At 51.4% G+C, this 16,970-nt stretch overlaps 4 protein-coding genes across 15 annotated transcripts in view; 2 read left to right on the top strand and 2 right to left on the bottom strand.

Annotated features, from left to right (window-relative positions):
- Nucleotides 1-8,078, top strand: part of GTF3C1 (general transcription factor IIIC subunit 1) — a 38,717-nt gene extending 30,639 nt beyond the window's left edge. For 3 of the 4 annotated variants that reach the window (XM_027882785.1, XM_027882786.1, XM_027882788.1), the window contains 6 exons: nucleotides 1,282-1,535; nucleotides 2,926-3,212; nucleotides 3,691-4,354; nucleotides 5,847-5,886; nucleotides 6,616-6,808; nucleotides 7,695-8,078. In XM_027882785.1, coding sequence (XP_027738586.1) covers nucleotides 1,282-1,535; nucleotides 2,926-3,212; nucleotides 3,691-4,354; nucleotides 5,847-5,886; nucleotides 6,616-6,808; nucleotides 7,695-7,916 — 1,660 coding nt within the window. In that variant the 3' untranslated portion in view covers nucleotides 7,917-8,078. Of the gene's footprint in view, nucleotides 1-1,281; nucleotides 1,536-2,925; nucleotides 3,213-3,690; nucleotides 4,355-5,846; nucleotides 5,887-6,615; nucleotides 6,809-7,694 lie in introns of those variants that run through there. The other variant, XM_027882789.1, reaches the window with a different exon arrangement.
- A 770-nt stretch (nucleotides 8,079-8,848) lies between these two features.
- Nucleotides 8,849-9,589, bottom strand: POLR3K (RNA polymerase III subunit K). The gene is made up of 3 exons (XM_027882734.1): nucleotides 9,359-9,589; nucleotides 9,133-9,220; nucleotides 8,849-9,041 (listed from the first exon to the last, which is right to left on the bottom strand). The coding sequence occupies exons 1-3, from the start codon at nucleotides 9,467-9,469 to the stop codon at nucleotides 8,914-8,916; spliced, it is 327 nt and encodes a 108-aa protein (XP_027738535.1). The 5' UTR covers nucleotides 9,470-9,589; the 3' UTR covers nucleotides 8,849-8,913.
- On the top strand, nucleotides 9,505-12,671 carry SNRNP25 (small nuclear ribonucleoprotein U11/U12 subunit 25). Of its 2 annotated transcripts, none has more exons than XM_027882733.1 (6): nucleotides 9,505-9,669; nucleotides 9,753-9,843; nucleotides 9,922-10,027; nucleotides 10,113-10,187; nucleotides 11,121-11,183; nucleotides 12,483-12,671. In XM_027882733.1, the coding sequence occupies exons 1-5, from the start codon at nucleotides 9,505-9,507 to the stop codon at nucleotides 11,173-11,175; spliced, it is 492 nt and encodes a 163-aa protein (XP_027738534.1). In that variant the 3' UTR covers nucleotides 11,176-11,183; nucleotides 12,483-12,671. The 2 variants fall into 2 exon arrangements, with proteins under 2 accessions (XP_027738534.1, XP_027738532.1); XM_027882731.1 differs by having other exon boundaries at nucleotides 12,486-12,671.
- Nucleotides 12,672-12,804: 133 nt separating this feature from the next.
- RHBDF1 (rhomboid 5 homolog 1) overlaps nucleotides 12,805-16,970 on the bottom strand; it is a 67,812-nt gene continuing 63,646 nt past the window's right edge. For all 8 annotated transcript variants that reach the window (XM_027882715.1, XM_027882716.1, XM_027882719.1 and 5 more), the window contains 6 exons: nucleotides 16,788-16,851; nucleotides 16,237-16,331; nucleotides 15,273-15,348; nucleotides 14,690-14,790; nucleotides 14,269-14,422; nucleotides 12,805-13,564 (listed from right to left, as the gene is read on the bottom strand). In XM_027882715.1, the coding sequence (XP_027738516.1) occupies nucleotides 13,145-13,564; nucleotides 14,269-14,422; nucleotides 14,690-14,790; nucleotides 15,273-15,348; nucleotides 16,237-16,331; nucleotides 16,788-16,851 (910 nt within the window). In that variant the 3' untranslated portion in view covers nucleotides 12,805-13,144. The remainder of the gene's footprint in view (nucleotides 13,565-14,268; nucleotides 14,423-14,689; nucleotides 14,791-15,272; nucleotides 15,349-16,236; nucleotides 16,332-16,787; nucleotides 16,852-16,970) is intronic.

The raw sequence follows: 16,970 nt of genomic DNA on the forward strand, positions 1-16,970 counted from the left end.
CCCCAGTACAGTGGGGAGCTTATGATTCTTGTGAGTCACTCTACCAAGCTGCTTTTCCTTTACCTGGTTAATTGTTTCCTCTTAGTGTGGAGGCACAGATGCAGAATACTATTATATAAATAACAGGCATTTGTCATAGAAAATTGCTCCCTGCTCTTTTCCAGGCTGTTTCTCCAGTTTGCTGGAGATGTTCTGAATGCAAATCCCATCTTCTTATAGACTTGCAGTGTCTCCAGCTGGGTGATCCCGTGCAAACTGAATAAGCTCTTCAACCACCCAGGTCATTTGCAAAGATACACTGAGCCTTGGACTGACCCCTTTGCTGAGTTGGGCCACCTTGAGTTGCGTCCTCACTGTTTTTCCTAAATTATGTGTTTCCTACTGGTTTAAAATATGTTTGAAAAGAAGGTCTGACTCATCTTAAAAAAGGTTGTGAGGAACCTTTGGTTGTCTCCTGCTTAGAACAGAGGCAACTTCAGAGTTATAGCAGGTTGTTCAGAGCCTTCAGCTTTAACCACTGTGGCCCTTGTCTTGTTCTGGAAAGAAACAGTGTTGGTTTGACTAAGTTTATTTCTGGGAAATTTATCCTGGCTGCTACTACTATTCTTTTTTTAATCTGAGGCTGTCTACAGTTTGGTTTTTGGTGGAGGGTTTGTTTTTTTTTTTTTAAAGTAACTGAAGTCTTTGGTCTGTAATTCTTTCTCCTCCTTTTCCTCCTTAAAAATAAACACTGTCTACCCTACACTGCAGCATCCTCATGGTCTCAGTGGCCAACAGATGTTCCCTCACAATGAAGTGTCTGCTGAACCAAAGAGGTTCTGCTGAACCAAACTGCAGACAGCCTCCAAGTAAAAAAAAAAAAAATAAAAAAGAGTAGTGGTTGCAGCCAGGATAAATTTCCCAAAAATAAACTTAGTCAAACAAGCATTGTTTCTTTCCAGAACAAGACAAGAGCCACAGTGGTTAAAGCTGAAGGCTCTGAACAACCTGCTATAACTTTGTTTTAATCAAGAGGTTCAGAACTTTAAGCTGAGATGTTTTGGGTCAATTTCAATATAATTGCAAAAATCGAAGAGTTTCCTCTTCCAGGGACTTTTAGTGTGTTTTCTTTCCTGTAGTTGCTCGTTCTCAGTGCTTTAAATCAGCCTGCTGTGGACATGCTGTCCATGACTAAAGACAGGCGTGCAGAATCACTGTGTTCTTGCTCTGCTCACTGCAATGAGTCACTATTATGGAAAAAAAACCCCAACAAACAAATAAAATCCCTCGTGTTTGCTGTAGTTTGGGCAAAGAAGGGCTGGAGGACGATGATGAGGAAGAGGATGAGCTGGATGACAGCGCTGGAGGCAAGCAGAGGATAGAAGTGAAAGCTCGTCAAGCTTCTCACACCAATTACCTGCTAATGAGAGGCTACTACGCCCCTGGCATTGTGAGCATGAGGAACCTGAGCCCCAGTGACAACATTGTGGTCAACTCCTGCCAGGTGAAGGTCAGGCTGAGGTGTTCCCCTGTCCCAGGGAGACTCAACTCTCCAGGTGAGTTCCTGTTTGTCCCATCTGGCACAGAAGTGGGTTGGAGGTTCCTCACCTGCTGAGGAACTGATTTAAACAAAGCCCCTTCCATAGGAACATTCTGTTTTCATCACACATGCAGTCTGTAGTGCTTTCTCTCCTGATTTAAACAGATGGGAGACTTAAAGGCACCTCTTGTTGGTAACAAGTCCTTGCCTGTATTTCATGTTGCGTTAAATTGTTAATGCAAAGGGGAAGTCTGTCCTCTGCTCTGTTGCCCCTTCTCCAGGAGGTTTGTCAGTCCCTTCTGCAACTTGAAATACCGTATAATGTCACACCCAGGCTTTCTTTTCTGTAAAGAGAAAACCTTTCAGAGCTCCTTGGAAGGAAATTCTCATTTACTTGTCTCATGCAAGTGCCTGAAATGGTGGTGTCCAACATCTGGCCTCTTACCTCAGTAATTTAAACATTTTTTTAATATTTAGAGCTTGACTATTTGCAGTTCTTCAGCACTGCCCCTTCTTAAAGAGCATCTTGCTTTCAGCTGTAATGCAAATGCATCCAGAACCTTTAGCTCTTCAGCTGAAGGGTCTGGTGCCGTCCCTGCCCTATTGCTATTGCTGCTGTGGCAGAAGTAAAAGAGAAATCCTTTCTCATCTCTCAACTGCCACTCCATGCCCTCCAGGTCTGCTGAGCTGACTGCTCATTCCAGCTGATCCCATTTCCCCTTGGCTGTCAGGGAAGTGCAGCTGCCACGAGTGTCCCACAAGGAGCGTCCCACGAGGCCCAGTGTGGAGCAGCCTGTGGATCAAAGGGAGGGGAGCAGGAGGAGCAGTGCCAGAGATGCCCCCTCATCTTCAGGGACTGGGAGAAGGGGTTATGTGGGTTCAGCTTCTGAATCCTCTGCACAGGGCAGTGATGGACCAACCTGTCACCAAACAGGGAGATGCTCCGTGAGACTAATTGTGCCAAGGCATTGTCAAGTGCTAGTTAAACCACATCTGGCCAACAGATCTGCCACAGATTTTTTGATTAATAGCATCTCCTTTCCCCCAGAATTTTGCACTTGACCTTCTTCAAGAAAAAAGGAGATGATTCCCTCATTAACTTAGAGCCAAGCTGACCCAGTGTTAGAGAGAATATCAGTAAGTCTGCCCTGCCTTCCAGCCATCCTTCGACAGGAGGATAAACCTTTGTAAACCCTTGATCTTGTTTCTTCTCCAGGTCTTTTCAGACACAGATATGTAAGGCAGCAAGAAAAAAAGGAAACTGTGGAGCAGTGAAGCTGTAAAACAGAGCTCTGTTTTTAATTGGGGTACTCCAGAGCACCTCTAATCTGTTTGTCTTTCTGTGGTGTATCACACAGTAACCACGGCTTCACAGCTTATACCCCCGTGTTTTGTTTGCTCTGCAGTTCCTTCTCTGCTGGATAACATGGCTGTGGGAATCTCCTGCCTCCCTGACACTTTCACCAGGCTGATAAAAATCCAAGAAGAATGTTATGAGGTCGATAAGTTCCTGCAGGAGTGCACAGAAGGGCATGGTTACAGCCCCGGAGATGCAGAGGCCGTTGTGCAGATCCGGAACGCCATAGAGGCAACTTCCCACTTTGGAATTTGCAAAGCTGAGCTGCGCAAACGTTTCTGCACCTATGAAGAGGTGGAAGCCCCAAGAACCAGGAGCTTGGAGCAGTACATTCAGGTGGTTTTACAGCTTTCCATACGTTGATGTCAGCGTGTTTAGTATTCCCCTTGCACAGGACAAGCTTCCAGGCTGTCGGAAGCAACTGTGAATTGAACAAAGCTGTTTATGCTGGGCAGGAGATCACATCCCATACTTTAAAGCAATCTTGCCTCAAAGTTAGGAAGGCCAAAAATTAAAGCAGCACTTAATCAAAGGTAGGAATGAGCTGTTTCAGAAACCTGGAGGTGCCAACATCCACCTCTGGAAGCAAAATACTCTTTCCCATTTATATTTTTAACTTAATTTAAACTGAAGAAAAATGTCCTGTGCTGTAATTTCAGGAAAGTTTAAGGGGTAAAACATCTTCTCAACTTTTTGCTCCTTCCTTGCTGCCCAAGATGGCAGTTCCATAATACTTGGTTAAAATGACATTTTCCTGTGAAAGCTTCTGAGCTAATTTGTTGTGGGGGGTTTTTTGTTTGATTGTTTTCTACAGGACCTTATTGAAATGCAGCAGGTTTTAGAAGTAGGAGGCCACGCTGTAAGACTGGTTGCAGTAGTGTTTGCCAAGCCATGGCTGTTGCATTCGGTGTGTCTGAAGGAGAGAGCGGAAGATGCTGATCAGCAAGGGGCAGACACTGCCCTCCCAGATGGACCACAGGAGTGTCTGCCAGCAGAGCCAGGGAAGGGAGAGGAGGAGCAGCAGGGAGAAGACACTCAGCCTGTCAGTGATGAAGAACCCCCGAGGAAGAGGTGTAAGACTGAAAATGATGTCCTTGAGGGGGACAGTCAGCTCTGCCAGGGCTCACAGGGCGGCCTGGAGAGAGCATCAAGTAACTTTGATGCAGGTGTTGCTGATCCTGGTAGAGCAAAGGAAGCTGTAACTGGGGGTGAAGAAGCAGGTTCCCTGGGAGGGCAGGCAGAACACCCAGCTGAACTCCCAGAGTCTGCTCCAGAACTCCCAGAGCCTGCTCCAGGGGCTGTGCATGTGGACACTCACAAGGAACAAGAACAGCCTTGTCCTGAGGACAAAGAATTTGAAGTGGAGAACAACGAGCTCAGCACTGAGCACAACAAAGAGATCCCCGAGCCTGAACAACCAGCCAGTGAGCAGGATGATGACCTTTCCTACTTGCAGGAGAACCCAGGAGTCTCCAAAGGTATGTAGGAGCACTCTGCATCCAAGATACAGAGACCAGCTCACCAGCAGCTCATCCCAAATGGCTAGTGCTATTTTATAAGCAAATCCTAGATCCTTTATGAAGCTACACCAGGCAGAGGTTGTCATTTCCCCAGACAAATTGGCATAACACTAATTTCTGGAAGGTCTTGGAAGTTTCAAATACATCAAAGATTCCTTCAGAGATTCCTTCCTGTTCCTTTTGCTGAAATCTTTGCAGCTACTCCAAAAATAGGTTTTCCTCAGAAACTTGTTTCCATGGCTTGCTCTTCTTCAAAAATGTATTTGGAACTGAAGTTGCTCATGTCTGGCTTCAGTCCAAAGGCCAGACATCTCTAAGCCTGGAAAGCACAGCACTGCTGGTGTGCCTACAGCTGGAATGTCCATGGCTGAAAGTCCTGAAATCCTTAAACCAGGAAGCAGCACACGCCAGGGGGATTAACAGCCTCGTTTGTAACCCAATTGGACTCCATTTTCATTTCCTTTTTACTGCCAGTTTTGTTTTCTAATAGTCAGTAGTTCTTGCCAAGCTTTACATTAAGTAGTTTGTGGGGGATTTTATTTTGGTTTTGTTTCTATGGGCTCTGATTTCAGACTGAATCACTGCCTGACTGCTCGTGTGGGATCCTGCCAAGCTCTGCCAGTACCCACTTTCAGAGGCAGCTGTGAATCAGTGCAGGCTGATCCCTGACATCTCTCAGAGCTTGGAATTGTTTAACTGGAGCCTTCCTGCAGGAAATTGATACTGTCTAAACAGCAGAGACCTCAGCAGTTCTTAAATGAAACTACCAAAGTATTCTTCTGGATTGAACTTCCTTCACTAGTTTGTAACACAGGAGAGAAAAAACAGTAGTTCTGTTATCAAACATGGGGTTCTTACTGGCCAGTGAAGGGTTTACATGTGCTTAAGACAGAGCTGTTCCCCTCTGGGTATGGTAGGAATACCTCTGTTAAGTAAGTGTCTAATTAAAGCCCATGACATAATGTAATGGGAGTAGCAGAGAGACAGCCTTTGCTTTGAAACTGAGCCCTGCTGGAATCCTGAGTTTGCACTCCCATGTCTGCAGCTACTTGGGCTCCTGCTCAACTTCCATATCATTCCCAGGAGTCTGGGGTAACCACACCCAGGGGGGGAGCTCTCAGGCTGAGACCCTGCACAGCTCCCTCTGACATTCTCAGCCCATGCAGTCACCTGGGCTCCAGCCATGTCATCAGACCTGTAGGAATGAAGCTCCTTGCTGGGATTTGGGAAGGGAACCACAGAAGGTGTGCTTGAGCAGAGAGATGTGGTTGTGGCAGGAGGTGCTGCAGGCAGGTCAGGGGCAGCTCAGGGCTCCTCAGAACTGAGCACAGTTTGCTCAGGTGGTTTCCTAAAGAGCTGCTGCACTTTACAGCTTGGCCACCTTTTACTCTTTCTTCCACTAGATAAGGAGTTGGAGTTAATTAGAAAATACGTGTTCTTTTCTTTCCAGGCAGCTCCATGACAGATGCCTCCCAGGCAGCCAGGGAGTGGTGAGTAACAGAGCTGTCTTCAGAATAACTAAACACTTGGCACTCCCAAAATAATACTGGAAGCAGTTGATTTGGAAACCTTAGTTTTATGCTCTGATGGGCAGTGAGAACTGATGATGGAAAAACCCCAGGTCTTCCTCCATTGTTCATGTTACTCATGCTGATATGCATGCTGAGAAAATCTCTCTGATACATGTTTTTACCCCAAAACCAACTGGTTCCAAATATCAGAGGAAATAAAAATTATTTGACTTCACAAATAAGTCCAGTGCCAGAAAGCCTCAACTTTCAGGTGCACAGGAAAGGCCTGGAGAAACTGCAATGTGAGAAATGAGAATTTCCATGCAGGGTCTGTCTTTTGACTCCACAACGCTACTAAAAATGAGGAATTCCTTTCCTATCAGAGCACTGTTGCAGATTGAAGCAGATCTTGGACAACTTTTGGAGGGTATCAGAGCCAATACCAAACAAAGCTCTCCTGGTCAGAGACTCAGGGTAACTGCTGGGTGTGTAATGGTGCTAAAAGTGGTGAACCCCTAGTGAAACCCTGCGGGTCTGGAGCTGTGTGGTAGATCAGCACCAGTCCCTGCTCAGGGCAGCCACAGGATTTCCACCTGTGAGCAAACACTGCAGTGGATGTACCGAGAGTCTCTGTAATGCAGAAAGTCTGATGGGAACTCTTAAGCAGACGAACTCCTGACAGAGCTGAGCTTTAATTGTGTTCTGCAGGGCCTGTGAGGATGTCTGCTTCATTGGGAGGCCGTGGAGGATCGTGGATGGGACTCTGAACAAGCCTGTGTGCAAGGGGATGATGGAAGCTGTGCTCTATCACGTCATGACCAAGCCAGGCCTGACGCAGGCGGCGCTGCTGCAGCATTACAGCGGGGTGCTGCAGCCCGTGGCTGTGCTGGAGATCCTGCAGGTACCTGAGCCACTCTGGGAGCTTCAACCCGGCTCGGCTCCCACACCAAGAGCCAGCAGATCCATTGCTGGGAGTCCCAGGAAAACGGGAGTGTGAATGAGCCGTGAAAAACCACCTTCTTCTCCCTTTGGTGTAAATGAACCAAAGCCAGAGCAAGTCAGTGTTCACAGTGAGGAAGGAGGGAAGCCTGATTTACCCATCCTTGGAATCACCCTGTTACTGAGTTCAGAATTTGAGCTTGCTTCTGAAATGGGTGTACAGGGAGTTGCAATTTTAGGTGGTTACTGAAGAGTGGGGGCTCATCACTGTGAAATACTAAATGGCTGTTTAATGCAGCATTAATCATAGGACCACAGAATGGTTTGGGTTGGAAGGGACCTCAAAGATCATCTGGTTCCAACCCCCAATCACCATAGATAATCCCAGTGTTCCTAATTTTCTTCCTTATATACCTTCTAGATGGGCAGTCTTTGAAGTAGGAATCAGACTGAAATGTGTCTGTGCTGTGTGTAAATAATGAGACCTTCTGTCCTGACACACTTGCCTGAAGGGCCACATCCTTAACAGTACATGGCAAGAAAATGCTGAGTTTATCTTACATTTTTTTCCCATCATGAAGTTTTGGTTGCCACCACTGCTACTTTGGAAATTAAATCTTGATTTACATTTCTTTTCCCTGTAAGAATTCAAAATCTTAAGCACAGCAGTGATACTGCAGCCCTTCCTGTAAGCATGACTTCCCCTGAGGGGCACCAGGGAAGCCACTTTTGGTATAACTTGCCCAGCATTTCTGAGAACACTGCAGGTAGAGCAGGATTCATTGGGTTTTGGTTTGTTTTTTTTTTTCTACAACTGCCCAAACTAGAATATGTCAATTTTTCTGCAGGGTCTGGAAACTCTGGGTTGCGTCAGACGATTCTACCTGAAAAAGCCGTCCCCGGTGTCACTCTTCTCTCAGCCAGGTGTGGAAGAACAACTCAACAATCCCAAACTGAGTGAAACCCCAACGATCTACTACGAGCCCACGATAGACTGTACCCTCAGGCTGGGGAGAGTGTTCCCCTCTGAAGTGAACTGGAATAAGTGGGTGCAGATTATCCCTGTATAGGAGGTAAAGCTGAGTCACATCAAATTGGCTCAGCCTGTAGGAGGGAGCGTTAATGCAGATGAAACGCTGCAATTTTTGCTCCATAACTTTTTATTAAGTTATTTATCCTTTTTACTTCTGAATGTGTTTAAACTGAGAATAAAGCTTGATGTTAAGGCAGAATACGTGATCCTGCTTGAAGTATATTATCTTTTCACCAATAACTGCCTGCAGGGTGTATAGTCTGTAGTTCCTGATTTAACTTGGGGTGTTTCCACGGGTCCCATTTTGATTTTTTCCTCTCTGTAACACAGAGAGCACAGTTTTACACAGAGAAATTGTTGGGTTATAGATGAACATCTGGTAATTCTGGACAGTACATCTTGAACGCTTTTAAAACCCTTCCAGTAAGGATTCCGTTGTGTTCAAAGCAGTTGAAAGACTGGGGGTCTCTAAGAACAAATGCTCATTGCCCTACATAATATGCAAACAGCTTGGTTTGCCGCTACACTCCCTAGCTCTGAATACTAAAGCTGTGTGTACACGTTCACAATTCTGCCTTTACAGGTGCTGAATTTTATTTCAACAGGCAGTTTCCTTTGCTACGTCAAAATCCCTCTGCTATTTTTATCAGCTGATCAGTAAAAAAATCTGTAGCACAGAGAGGAAACTCTTTACCTTTGCTTTGGCCTCTGTGCCGTGGCACAGCAGCAGGCTCAGTGCTGGGCTTTCATCCCCATCCCTCAGCTGGTTCACCTTCAGGCCTATCTGCGTTTCAAACACCGGTTCCTCGGCGTGCAGGGCACGAGTGTCACGCAGTGTGCTTTCAGCAGAACCCCTGCACTGTGTGAATTGAGGGCCCCGCGCAGGCAAAACACGCTGTCGGAGCCTGTTGTTCCCAGCCGGGCACGGCGGCTCAGAGCTGGTTTAAAGCAAGCACGCAGCAGACGGTCCCGCGCACCCAGGGCCAGGTTTTATTGCAGGAGCGGGACCCCCGCGGCCCATCCCCGCAGCCCCCTCAGTCCCGCCAGCGGTGCCCGCACTGCGGGTTGCAGCACTTGTAGAACGTGGTCATGGGCTCGTCGGCCGAGCGCGTCTGGATCTGCATGAAGTAGGCGCGGGGGTGCTCGCACTTGGGGCACGGCTCTGCGGGGCACGGAGAGCGGCCGTGAGGGCAGCGCAGGGCAGGGCGGACCCGGCCCCCGCCCGGCCGCCCCCCGGCCCGGCCCGGCCCTACCTGCCGTGGAGTCCACGTTCTCCCAGGCCGCGGCGCCGCCCAGCACATCGTCCACCTCCTTCAGCCGCGGGTACTTCCTGCTGGTCACCTGCGGGCACGGCCAGCGCCTCAGCGGGGACCGGGAACCCCCCAGCCCCGGCTCACCCCCTCAGCCCCGGCTCACCCCCCCAGCCCCGGCTCACCCCCCCAGCCCCGGCTCACCCCCCCAGCCCCGCGCCCCCGGTACCTTCCTGGTGACATTGCGCACGTAGGGGCAGGTGGTGCAGGCGAAGCGGTGGCAGCGCGGCCCCTCCTCGGCCACCAGCACGTTCCCGCAGGCCGGGCAGAAGAGCAGCATCGCGGGTTCCGCCGCGCCGCCCGCCCCTTCCGGCGATGGCGGCGGTGGAGGAGCAGATGGAGGAGCCGGCGGAGGGGCCGGCGGAGGAGCCGCCGGAGGAGCTGGCTCAGGAGCTGGCGCACGCCGAGGTGCTGGAGCTGTTCCAGGCGGCGCTGGCGCGGCTGGTGCAGGACCCGCTGCTCTGTGACCTCCCGCCGCAGGTGGGGCCGGGCCGGGCCGGACCGGGGAGGTGCGGGCCGGGCAGGGCGGGGTCCGGGCTCACGGACCCCCCGGGCCCCCGCAGGTGACGGCGGAGGAGATCGGCTCGCAGGTGGCGCTGGAGTACGGGCAGGCCATGACCGTGCGGGTCTGCAAGGCGGACGGCGAGACCGTGCGTGGGTGCGGGGCCGCGGGGCGGGCGGGCCGGGCCGGGCCGGGCATGGACCGGGCTCTGACCCGCTGTGCCCCCGCAGCCGTGGTGGTGGTGCAGAACGCCTCGGTGCTGGAGCTGAAGAAGGCGCTGCGGAGACACTTCCAGCTGCGGCAGGCGCGGCAGGGCGGTGTCCAGCACCTCAGCTGGTGAGCGGGGCCGGGAGCGGGGTCTGGAGCGCGTCCCAACCCTGTCCCGCTCTCCCGTGGCTGCCCCTGAGTGCTCTTCCCCCAGGAAGTACATATGGAGGACGTACCACTTGACCTACGCGGGAGAGAAGCTGGCGGATGACAGAAAGAAGCTGCGAGAGTGAGTAACTGGGTGTGCTCCGGGGGGCTGAGAGGCCCCGCGGGTGCCCTGCGCATCCCCACAGGCAGGGCTAAGGCTGTGCCCTGGCTCAGGTGGGTCCTGCGCTGGGAATTGGCTGGAAGGTGGGACAGGGAGACTCAGATGCTCTCTGCAGGACAGCATGGCCTTGGGGGGTTCCTCAGCCATCACCATCCTGTGCTGGGCTTATCCAGTTCAGACCCCCTCCAGGCACTGGGACTTGCAGCCCTTGGTCACCCATCCCAAACGCCTGCAGAATAGATTATACTTAGCCTTGCAGAGCTGCTGATGTAGAACAGAGGAGGAGGGAACAAGGATTGGCACAGCTTGCCCAGGGAGGTTGGACAAGGCCTTGAGGAACCTGGTCTAGTGGGAGGTGTCCCTGCACGTGGCCCAGGGGTGTTGGGACTGGATGATCTCTAAAGTCCATTCCAACCCCTTGACATCCATGGAGAGTGCCAAGCAAAGAGCAAACGGAGGATATGTGTGTTGTTCTCTGGACCACCTCTCAGAGACAATCTGGTAACAACACTGGCAGGTGGCTCCCACATTCCGTGCCCGTTCCTGGGAATGAGGAGGGATGAGGCACTTTCAAGCATTCTGCTGTTCATACAGCAGTGCTGGGTGTGCCAGCCCATGTGCACATCAGTGAGAAAAGGTGGTCTGAAGTACTACAAATTTAGCAAGACAGCAAAGCTGACCTTGGAAGACAGCAGTGGGTGACAGATGTTGCATTTAAGGGGTGGTTGGAGGTAAAGGCAGATGATCAGATCCTTCAGGGCTGGCAGCATGTGAGGTTTTTAATGTGTCCCATGATCGTAGGAGTCCGTCTGCCCCTGAGAAAGAGGACACTATAGGATTTCAAAAGTTGTTTTTCCTGGAAACTGGCATATAACAGCATAACTCTCTGTTCAGGTATGGCATCAGGAACAGGGACGAGGTCTGCTTCATAAAGAAGCTTCGGAAGTGACCTGTTGGGTAAGTCCTCAATGTGCATTAAGAGCTCCCCGTTCTTCGTCTTCTTCCCTGGGCTGTGGTGTTCAGGCTCGGAGCAGCTGCTGTTGCTGCTCTCCACTGTATGGCAGAGCATTTCTGCACGAGGCTGTGGCCTGTTTCCATATCCTGGTGCTGGTGTTGGTGCTCCTCTCGGGGTAGGAGTGATAATTCAGCTGCTTCAATTAACACAAAATGGGAGCAGCAGTGGGGAAATCTTACTGCTTGCAGTGGTCTCTAACTTTACTTCATGTTTAGACTCTGAACCTGCTCCCACAGTGTCCTGAGACTCATTAAACATGGTGTTCCTTTGCTGGGATTGCTTCTAGGGCATTGCTTTCTTTTAGGCTTCTTAAATGTCCGGGAATCGCTGTCAGGAGCATGGCTGGATGCTGATGAATCCCTGGGAGGAGGAAGGTGCCTGTATGACAGATGATGGTCATCACCAGGTCACTCAGGTCCTTCTGTGAGCCTCCCTGAGTGCCTGCTCCCCCAGCCTGCTCCTCCCACTCCTGTGCCACTCTGAGCACCTGCAGCCAACAGAAATGTCCCTCTGGTGCTCCCAGCAAAGGCAACGAGCACACTCAGCATGTTCTCTGCTGTGCCACAGTGTACTGAGCCATTCTTCTCAATTACTGCAGGCTATGAGGAATTAGGAAAGGGACCTCAGCTTTCACAGCCTGTAATTTTTGACTCCCAGTCTGTCCATTTTCTGGTTTATAGAAACTTGAGTTCAGCTGATTCATTGTTCTCAGGAGACAGGACACATCACTGGGCAACTTTTTGTCATAATACTTTGTGCAGCTGCTGCCTTTAAGAACACTTCCAGCACAGGAAGCACTGGTAGCCACAGGTAATTTACCTGCTTGCAACTCATGTAGAAATAATTCTGGTATTATACTGCTATTTTTAGAAAGTTGTGCATGCAAACACAAGATGTGGCCAAGACTCTCAAGCTTAGTAAGTTTAAAACTGTGTCTCTAAAAACACACTCATGGGGCCGAAAAAACCAGTGGGAAGAGCAGCTTGTGCAAACCCTTGGGTTTTTGTTTTGCTGCTGGGGTAGCTGGGTTAGAAACTGTTGCTTTGTGACCGCAGTAACCTTTTCTTCTTCTTTCAACATTTGCAACGTGCACATGTGTGCCCTCGGAGCAGCCACTTGCTCCAGGGTGCCTGTGACCACCCGTGGCACCGGCTGATCCTTCCTGGACGGTCAGGGCAGTGTGGTGGTGAGAGCCCAGTATGCACTGACCATTGTCACTGCCAAATATTTTCTTCCCTTAACAGAGAGAGAGCAGACAAACCAGCCCTACCAGGACCAGACTGTGGATTCAGCACTTTCCCGGAGGAGAAGGTTGAAGACTCTGAAGAGGAGCAAACTCCACTGACTGGACATTCTCACATGTTTTTTGTGGTTGCTGTTTGTATGCGGAATGCACTTGCAGGGATTAAAGAGACCTTCTAGTTTTCTGAGGCTTTTCAGGCCCCTATTTCCAGCTGCAGATCTGCATCTGGCTGGTTTTGGTGCTCAAAGGGGATTGATTCTCCTGGGACAGGGAACGGTGTAAGTGAGATAAAGTAACAAACGCAGGCACAGACTATGCAGAACAATTAACAGTAGCTAAAACGCTACCTCACTGTTTAATCACCACCTTAGCAGTAGTAAACAACTCTGGTTAAAAATGTAGTATTTAAACTAGTGTAATAAAAATAATGGCAGCAGAAAAGGTTCAATACAATTGAACAAGGCACAAACGTTCTGTTTTCAGAGTCTTCTGAGATAAGGCAAGAAACATGCCTGCCAAGTGCTAAGGAGACAGTTTAAATTAACCACGGGCAGGGTTAGAAGTGTCATTGGATTAGAGGCTTTGTCCCCATGGAACTGGCACAGCAAATGCAAAGACAGTCCATCTCCAGGGCCTGCTCGAGAAGCCAGCCTTTGCCTTTCAGTGGAGCTGTGCGTCCAGGTCGTACTTCTCGCAGAATTTGTCTGTGAATGGTATACAAGTGAGGAACTCGCACCACTCGCACTTGATGGGGTAGAAATAGAACAGAATCACGAGTCCTGAGAAGAGTGCAATGAAGATGAGCTGGAAAACTATAATTTGGCATCGTTTCCTATATAAATCAAACTTCCCAAAGCTAATGTAGGGCAGGAAGGCAAAGGAGAGGAAGAAACCGCTGATAAATCCTGAAATGTGAGCGAAATTATCAATCCAGGGCAGGAGGCCAAAGGCAAAAAGAAAGAGCACCACAGCCAGCAGCTTGAAGAAAGCCCTCCATGGGCGTGCCAGGATTTGCCAACTCTGGAAGAGCTCCACAAAGAGACAGGCCAGAATCCCAAACTGGGATCCTGCAGGGCCAACCTGCAGAAGAAGAGCAGTACAGATAAGGTGAGGGCTCATCTCCCTGGCCTCTGCAGCCAGCCCCAGGCATCAGTTACTTGTTACTCAACTCCCTGTTCGGTGTTTCTTGGGGAAGAGACACCACAGTCTTCAACTTCATCCCTGTAATGGGGTGCAAGGAGTAAAGGGGCCTGGTGGGATTTAGGACCAGGGTGTGAGGCCAGCAATCCCCAGAACAGGCTTTGTATTTAAGGAGGGCAGGTCTGGTTTAAGTTGCCAGAGAAGAGAAGCCCTTGAAGGCAATCTCCTGGCTCCCCCCACCCACCATGCCCTCTTCCTTATGGAAGCACCTGGAAGATGGTCCTGCCATGCAGTCAGTCTTCTGTGGGCAAAGCTGAGCTCTGCCCTTTGCCCCTCTCGTGCCACCGGAGGGTCTCTGGCACAGCTACAGCACTCGATTCCCAGCCTGCCTGAGGCCTCTCCTATCCCAGGGCTTGCAGCTCCCCATTTGTCATGAGGCACCTTTGTTCCTGCAGCCAGCCCGGGCCAGTCACTGGGAAAGCCCAGGGTACTCTGGGGGGTGTTGCTGCTGATGGTGTGGTGCCATCTTCTAGCTACCAATCTGCCAGCTCTGGTGTCTCTGCCTCTGCCCCAGAGGCACGGCCGTGGAGAGAAGGGTTGTGTTCAGGGCAAGTTACCAGCACTCTGGTCTGCAGGAGACCCACCTCTGCTCTGTAGGGTAGAAATATTGCACTGGCAAGGTTCCCAGTGATGCCACTGAGAAGGTAGATGATAGAGATGCGGTGCCATCCTGCCAGCTTCTCTAGGTCCCGCAGGATCGTCATTTGGAAACAGACTGAAACCAGACAGTGCAGGATCCTGCCAAGTGCAGAGTACAGGAGCTGAAGCAGCAGCCACTGAAGTCACCCCTGTGCTCGTGTTCTGTCCCCAGCCTTGCTGAGAGCTCCTGCTCTGGCCTTGCCCACGCCACTGATCCCTCCCAGCAAACACAGGATGGTAAACCTTGGCAGGGACCACAGCTCAGCACCCCTGAGTCCCCTGGGAAGGGGCAGCCAGAACAACTCAGCAACCCCAGGGCTGAGGGTTCCCCCATCCAGACAGGAGAAGTTTTACCCCTCTGCTTACCCAGCGTGGAGGAAGAGCGAGAGCCAGAGGCGGTAGAACTGGTCGGGGACTTCTGGATTCAGGAAAGGGAGGAGCCCACAGACGTCATCCATGCAGTGCACCTAGGGCAGGAGCAGGGATGTGAGGGGCCCTTCACCAAGGCCAGGGCAGAGCCTGCAGGTACCTCTGGCAGAGGGGCTCCTCCTGCTTCTCTACTGAACCAAGTCCCAACACCGAGTTACATGTGACCCCAGTCCTTCCCTGTGGCAGCTTCATGCTCCTTCTCCAGCCCAGCACACACAACCAAGGCATCTGCTCTCTCATGGAGAGCAGGACAGGTGCCTTCTCCCTCTGCCTACACACTGGTCCCGTGCTGGGCTTTCACAGCTGCCAGCCCAAGTCCTGAACTGGCCTCCAAAGAGCGACAGATGCAGCCAGCTCTGCCACTCCAGTCTGGATCAGCAGCTTCCCGCAGGCTCAGGGTGGGACAGGACACAGGACTGCCACCCACGCTGCAGCACTGTCACCCCTCAGACCTTGCCAAGCTGGCAAGGGGAACTGGAGGGAGAAAAGCAGCCATACAACCCCCCAGCTCCACACTCACCTGAGAGCAGAGCGTTGCCTCCTCATGGAAATAGCCCCGCATAAATTCACAATACTCCCGGGAGGTTATTTCACACCTGCAGGAGGCACAAGTCACACGCGGAACGGACAGTGGATCACTCCTGTGTCCTCACAGGCCCTTACCATTCCCCCTTATCCCATCTGTGAGAACTGATGCCTTCAGCTGCTGCTGTGCCTCAGAAGAGGCACAAATACATTCCCATTTAGCCCAGTGCCACTCTCCACACACCCCTCCTGCTCCTCTCCCACAGGGAACCCTGCCTCACCTCCACACACTGGCATACAGAGGCTCCAAAACAGATGCTAAAGCTCAGCTATTTACAGCTATTTACAGCCTGGGGAAGCTGCCTCAGGCTGAGGGAGTCTTGTGCCTTTGCAGCTGCCAGAGTGGAAAGGAGCCTAGGCCAGGAGCATCCTGGTTATGACCTTCAGGGACAGAGAAAGAAACTCTTTGGGACAGCACTGATTATTCTCCCCAGTAGGGAAAGCCAGGCCCAAGCACTGGGTAACTACTCAAGCTCAGGAGCAACTGAGGAAGAACAGCATCTTCCTCTTTTGAAAACCCAGGGCCTGGCATGTCCTTTGAGTGCTCGTGGACTCCAGGTTGGGGCCAGTGTAGCTGGACATTCCCAAGGAAAAATGCAGAACTCCTCAGCAGAATTATTTAATCCCTTATGATCCAAGTCCCTCCAAACTGCAGGACCAGTTGAGTGAGATACCCTGCTGCACCAAGGACTCATGCTGGCTGTTATCTCCTGCTCATCCCAGAGTCCTGCTCCGTCTGGGAGACCTGTCCTGGCTCTCTGTCCAACTCCCCTTCCCAGCAGGGCTCTGGGCTGTGTGTGGAAAGGACAAGGAGGACAAATGGCTGTGTCTACAACCTGAAAAGACCCCCTGTGTCTCACCCCAACACCCAGCCCCTCCATACAGGCAGAACTCCTTACCTTCCTTTGGTCCCAATGCAGCAGGGCCGGCCTGTAATCACACAGTCCATGTGGAGGTGGTTGGTGTAATTCCCAGCACTGTTTTTTGTGCAGATCTGGAAAACAACAACAGGCTGCAGTCAGACAGCCACAGCTTTGCTAGTTGCATGGATAAAATCAAAACAGCCCCCTGGGAAGAAGCCAGTTCCCAGACAGAGGCCTCCCTCTGACAGCAGGATGGTGCCTGTTACTCCATCTGCCTCAGCATCAGTTGCCACCTCCTCTCCAGCCCTGAGGCTGAGTTGGTTTCCACCCTCCTGTTACCCTGGTAGGGCCCAAGGCTTTAGTTGGCACAGGGGCCCAGGGCTTTAGTTGGCACAGGGCAATTTGCTGGAGGGCTCTGAGCCTTGGTGAGGCAGACCATGTCTGCCCTGAGCTGGAGCTTGTGACAAGCAGCAGAAGCTGCAGCAGAGGCCCTGCCCTTCCAGCAGCAGAGCTGTGGCTCTGCCCAGGGGGATGCCAGTGCCATATCCCAGTTGCCCTGCAGGCTCTGTGCCTCCCAGGATGCTCACCGGCCACTTGGTGATGTCGTCTGGCCACTCGTGGGGCTCCATCGAGGCTGGCTGCTCACAAACCCTGCAGCAACAGAGCACAATCAGCCTGAGATACCTTTCCCCAGCACCAGGCAGGATTCCCACACTGTCCCTGTCCCCAGGCTGCCATCCCACAGCTCCCCTCTGTCCCCCAGATCAGCC

The sequence above is a fragment of the Empidonax traillii genome, unplaced genomic scaffold, assembly GCF_003031625.1.
Source record: "Empidonax traillii isolate 1590-97213 ecotype Southwest subspecies unplaced genomic scaffold, ASM303162v1 scaffold111:size2041728, whole genome shotgun sequence".
NCBI lineage: Eukaryota > Metazoa > Chordata > Aves > Passeriformes > Tyrannidae > Empidonax > Empidonax traillii.

Coding starts and splice junctions, on each gene's coding strand:
- POLR3K (XM_027882734.1), bottom strand. CDS start 9,469: ATGCTGCTCTTCTGCCCGGCCTGCGGGAACGTGCTGGTGGCCGAGGAG. Junction 9,221..9,358: donor TGCGCAATGTCACCAGGAAG/GTACCGGGGGCG, acceptor CCGTGCCCGCAG/GTGACCAGCAGGAAGTACCC. Junction 9,042..9,132: donor GAACGTGGACTCCACGGCAG/GTAGGGCCGGGC, acceptor CGTGCCCCGCAG/AGCCGTGCCCCAAGTGCGAG.
- SNRNP25 (XM_027882733.1), top strand. CDS start 9,505: ATGGCGGCGGTGGAGGAGCAGATGGAGGAGCCGGCGGAGGGGCCGGCG. Junction 9,670..9,752: donor TCTGTGACCTCCCGCCGCAG/GTGGGGCCGGGC, acceptor GGGCCCCCGCAG/GTGACGGCGGAGGAGATCGG. Junction 9,844..9,921: donor GGCGGACGGCGAGACCGTGC/GTGGGTGCGGGG, acceptor GTGCCCCCGCAG/CCGTGGTGGTGGTGCAGAAC.